Below are 5000 nucleotides of genomic sequence, written 5' to 3' on the forward strand. Positions count from 1 at the left end.
CTCAAGTTGTTTTGTGATAAAGTGAAGCAGTTTTTTTTTATTCTCGTGGTGGTTTGACGTCCTGAACACAAACAGGAAGTGGTTCACTTCAGAAACATGTCCACTCACGCTCTTCTTGGCTGGATTCAGAAGGTTCTGCAGGAACTTCCCTCCTCCGGCTCCTCCTCCGCTTCCTGCTCCCTCCTTCTTGTTCCCTCTCTCCTCTCCGATCTTCAGCGTGGAACACGTCTGCGGCCTGAACAGCGACGCCAGCGACCCCCAGGACTGCAGCCCCCCCCCCTCGGCCCCTCCGGCTCCCGGCCCCCAGTCGCCCTCCCCCTCGGGACCCATCAGGTCCCACAGACTGCTGGCCGACGGCGTCTTGGCCGTCTTCCCCTGGCCCTGGTTCTGGCTCCGGTCCGACTGGAGGAACCGCGGTTTGACCTGCGCCACCGTCCTCTGGTAGCGCTCCACCGTCTGGGTCCAGAGCTCCAGGAGCGACCCGCCGCCCAGCTCCAGAGCCAGAGACCGGGCGTCCTGGAACCGTGAGGGAGGGATGGGCGGGAGGGAGGCGAGGGGGCAGGTGTTAGAGGACGAAGACGAGGAGGAGACGGCATCACACCACTGGGTCGCCTGCAGGACACAGAGAGAACAGCTGGCAGATGCTGTTCATATGAAACTATATGATATGAACATAATAATAGCTCTGATACTGACCTCGGTGAGCGTGGACAGCAGCCGCTGGGTGTTGTCCAGCGTGGTCCAGCAGTCCGACAGGCAGTGGGACATGTCCCTCAGCTTCTCCCTCACGGGGGGAAGGCGGATCTGGACCTGGCTCAGTCCGGCCCAGTCCAGCTCACACCAGCTCTCCAGGTCGCTGAGCACGGACAGAGTGTCGCCGTGCAGATCCTGCAGGAGACACGTGTGGCGTCACGTCTGGGAGAAGTGTCTCCACGTGATTCTCGCTGGCTTTAATGTGAAGAACGTGAGAAAACAGCACAAATATTAAAAACACACATTATTTCCATGGACCACTCACGTTGGCCGTTTCTCTGAAGGTCTTGAACTTCTGCTGTTTGAGGGACAGTCTGCTGAGGGACAGAGGAGGATCCTTGTAATCGTCCAGCTGCGACTGCACCTGTTCGATCTGCTCATCACACTGTGGTGAGCAGAATGAAGAAGAAGATTTTTCTTTAAAAAAAATCAGAAACTTTATTAAATAGGATAAACGCCAAGAGACACACTCATGATCCACTTCACCTTCTCCAGTTTGTCCACCAGTCCCGCCAGTCGTCCCAGGGCTTCCAGGTCGCGACCTCTCTGGTTGGACACTCGGACGAGCTTGTGGAGGGCGTCGTCCACACTGTCGTAGAGGTCAGAGGTCACAGCCAGAGCAGCCCTGAGAGGAACGAGAGAGAGAGACGAGTTTATCCTCGTCGTCATCTTTAATTCAGATTCTGATGTTGAGGATAATATGATGTAATAGAATATAACTCTTCCTGTTTACCTGCAGTCTGGCGACTTATGTGCGAGTCCAGATGTGCTATTGGTCAACCCTGCGAGCCAGGCTCCGCCCCTCTGCTGCAGTTCAGTGAGGCGCTGGTCGGCCAGGACGCTCGTCATCAGCTGTCTGTGTCGGTCGATGCTCAGAGGAACCACCTGAACAAAACAACGTATTAATATTCATCTCCGCGTCTGTCGTCAGATCAGCAGGAAGAAGAAAAACACCTTGATGTTGTCGGGCATCGGCTCGCTCTCCAGGGACCGCAGCGCCTCTCCCAGCAGCCGGAGGGCGCTCTCACAGCGCTCGGTCAGACTCTCCAGGCTCTGAGGGGCAACGGACACGAAGAACCAGTCAGAGTCGGGCAGTTACTTTTTCTTCTTCTCTTGATTCATCCACCGACCGCTCGTCCAGCCGACATGAACAACACAGAGACCTGATGGAGACAATCAGACCCACCAGTCGGAAGGCGAGCCAGTCGGAGTGACAGTGCACCAGGTCTCCGTCCATGTCGTCGGGCAGCTGCTGCCTGTCCACAAACTGCTGAAGGACCCCGGTTCCCAACACCGTGTGGATCTGCACAGAGCGGGACGACACCAGTTCACAGCGATATCAGGAGAATATGAACACGATTATCTGTATTTAATAAAGACCGGACAGAGACGATCACACACGTGGATACAGATACAGGGAGACGGACATCTTTCTTTTTTAGACAGAAACAGCGACAGCGTGTTCTCTCTTGATACAGTGACATCATCTGCAATGGTTCATTTCTCTCAGTGTGAACATCAGTTTTGTTCCCTTCATCCTGTTCTCACGCTGCCAAGTTCAAATACAAACACACGATGATCCCTGAAGATCAGTGAGATGAATTATGTGTGTGTGTGTGTGTGTGTGTGTGTGTGTGTCACCTCTGCTCCTGCCAGATTGTGAGAGACAGACTCCTGCTGCTCTTCCACCAAAACCAGGACAGATCCCAGACCGTCAGGAACCAGCACCTGGAACACACACACACACACACACACACACACACACGTGTGAGCTACCTGATTACATCTGCAGACCAATCAAACCCTCTGTCTCGTCTCTCTCGGTCTCACCTGGAACATGTTCAGCACTCGGAGGCAGCGAGCGGCGGGCTGCGAGCGTCTGCCGTCCATCAACACCGTCAGACCTTTCTCTTTGGCTGGAGGCCTGATGAGGGCGGAGGAGATGGTTATAAATGTGATGAGATGTGATGGTTTGTGATTCATGTTCATTCTCTCATGATACAAAGAAGGACGCAGCGTTACCGGGTGATTCTGTGGTAGCAGGCCAGGACCCGGGCCATCTCCTCCTCACGGACACCCTCCTCTGACGCGTCCGTCTCCATGACGACTAGAGCGCGTCCCAACCGGTCCACGGTACCTGTTGACCCGTCAGCATCAGAGTGTTGGAACATGACGAGACCACGAACCAGGCTGCTACACTGGTTTATAGGGAAAGTCTAGGTCTACGTCTGGGAACGACATTTCCCATCCTGGGTTTGTGGCTGTGAGCAGGAAGTGAAGAGAAGACTGAAGAAGAAGAGAAGAAGAAGAGGTGAAGAAGTGAAGACTTGCCCGTCAGCTTGATCTTCCCTGACTGGAGAAGCGGAGCGTCCAGCTCCCTGAGCAGTGGAGGTTCTGACGGTGTCCCACCGTTCAGTTGGTCGGGACTCGTCTCTACTGGCTCTGATTCAGTCGAGTGGTTGAATGAGCTTGTGTCTGATTGGCCGTTACAGACAGACAAAGGTTCAGCTTCTGTCTCTGCTGAGAGGAAACTCAAGTTGGAGAAACTACTCAAGGATTTCAAAGCTCAGAGGACAACGTCTGATGTCCTACAGACCTGCGCTGCTCGTCTTTGTGTCCTCAGCTCTAGTTGCTGCCTCGGGTTCGTCCGCCCGGTCCGTTGGTTCCGACTGGTTCTCCTCTGTGACCGGCAGCTTGGTGGTCGGACCTGAGGGAGGAGCTTTAGCTTGTGGCTTGGAGCTCTTCTGGTGCGTACGACCTCCAGACCTCGCCCTCCCCTTGGCCCCCCGGCCCTTCCTCTTCCTCCTGCAGACAAAGGTTTTAATGGCGTGCAACAGAAAGTTCCTCATCACACTGTTTAGATCATCATGTTCCTCAGACTGTGTTCAGGATGTGTCATGTTATTATTATTACATTCATTTAGTTCTGAGGACATAAACATGGATCATGTTCCTCTACGTGTGCAGACGTGTGCTACCTGTGTGTACTTTCATATGGACTTGTGAGAATAGAAATCAGTGAATCATCAGAAACACGTCTGTACCTCGGCGCTCTGAATCCAGCAGTTTTAACGTCCTTTCCTCGAGGACACATTCTGTCATCTGTCTTTCCTTCGTCCTTGTCCTCCGCCTCCTTCGTGTCGGACGAACTCTTTGTGTTCGTCCCACTGTTCGTGATCTCTCCACTTCCTGAAACTGCGGTGAACAGTTTCTCTGGAGCTTCTGACGTCGGAGTGGTGGCGTCACTGTCTCCACTCAGTGGTTTGTCATTATCCTCAAACACAGAATCTGAATGAGATCCGGGATCTGAGTGTCCTTCTGGGACGAGTCCGACCTTGTGGGTTTCATTTGTGACCAAACTGTCGCCGCTCTCTGAGTCTTTGTTTCTCTGCTCGTCTCTGCTCGGCTGCACGAGGCCGGCGGCGTCTCTCTCCTTGCCCACGCCGGGTCTCCTCTCCTTGAACGGCCCACCAAAATAAAGATGGCCACTCCCTGGGCCCTGGGAGTCCCTGCTCGTTTTATCTCCTTCATCAGAGTCGTGGACGGAGGAGGAATAAGTCCGCCACCCTCTGCCAGGTTCAGCAACTCCTGGTGGAGGAGGAGGTGGCGGCCGGTCGCCCTTGGAGGTCACCAGGTCTCCTTTGGCGCTGAGGACAGCCCGTAAGCTTCCCGTCCTTTCCACTCTTCCATATCCCCAAGCCTTCCCCCTCCGCAGTTTGATGGCCTTGCCTCTCCTGCACAGGGGCAAAGTCTTTGTCTTAGAAATCCCGTGCATCTCCAGGTACCTTTGCCTCGGGTCGACCCCTCCATCAGGACCCCCTCTGGGCTCCAGAAGCTCCACGTAGTCCCCATCCAGCTGAGGCTGCCTCATTGTCCGCCCGAGTCCGTCTTCACTGCGCCTTCGCCGGGGGAGCGCTGACCCAGACTTCAGGCCGTCTGGGGGCAAATCGTCTTCCTCCTCGTCCCAGGACCACGAGTCCAGTTCTCCGGAGGACGAGCCGCCCCAGCCCCCGAGGCTGCTGCCCCCCTCGCTGGGCAAGCGGTCGGATACGGAGCCGTCGTAGTTCGACATCAGGCCCAGCTCCTCCGAGGGGTCGTGGATGAACTTTGGGTAGACGACCTCCTTCCACGGAAGTCGAACGACACCATCACATGTACTGACGAGGCAGCTGTCGAGTCCTCCTCCGACTGCGCCGACGAGACGACATGTACGAGAAGTGAATGTGTTTATTGATATTATAATGTATT

At 54.9% G+C, this 5000-nt stretch overlaps 1 protein-coding gene across 4 annotated transcripts in view; it reads right to left on the bottom strand.

Moving 5' to 3' along the window:
• The window catches only part of arhgef40 (Rho guanine nucleotide exchange factor (GEF) 40), a 32307-nt gene that overhangs the window by 14745 nt on the left and 12562 nt on the right, over positions 1–5000 (bottom strand). For 3 of the 4 annotated variants that reach the window (XM_035617901.2, XM_035617909.2, XM_035617885.2), the window contains 13 exons: positions 3797–4940; positions 3350–3558; positions 3085–3273; positions 2776–2890; positions 2584–2677; positions 2395–2481; positions 1940–2056; positions 1708–1806; positions 1487–1638; positions 1240–1378; positions 1019–1138; positions 697–888; positions 109–612 (listed from right to left, as the gene is read on the bottom strand). In XM_035617901.2, the coding sequence (XP_035473794.2) occupies positions 109–612; positions 697–888; positions 1019–1138; positions 1240–1378; positions 1487–1638; positions 1708–1806; positions 1940–2056; positions 2395–2481; positions 2584–2677; positions 2776–2890; positions 3085–3273; positions 3350–3558; positions 3797–4940 (3161 nt within the window). The remainder of the gene's footprint in view (positions 1–108; positions 613–696; positions 889–1018; positions 1139–1239; positions 1379–1486; positions 1639–1707; positions 1807–1939; positions 2057–2394; positions 2482–2583; positions 2678–2775; positions 2891–3084; positions 3274–3349; positions 3559–3796; positions 4941–5000) is intronic. The other variant, XM_035617893.2, reaches the window with a different exon arrangement.

This window comes from Scophthalmus maximus, chromosome 12 (genome assembly GCF_022379125.1).
Source record: "Scophthalmus maximus strain ysfricsl-2021 chromosome 12, ASM2237912v1, whole genome shotgun sequence".
In the NCBI taxonomy this organism is placed as follows: domain Eukaryota; kingdom Metazoa; phylum Chordata; class Actinopteri; order Pleuronectiformes; family Scophthalmidae; genus Scophthalmus; species Scophthalmus maximus.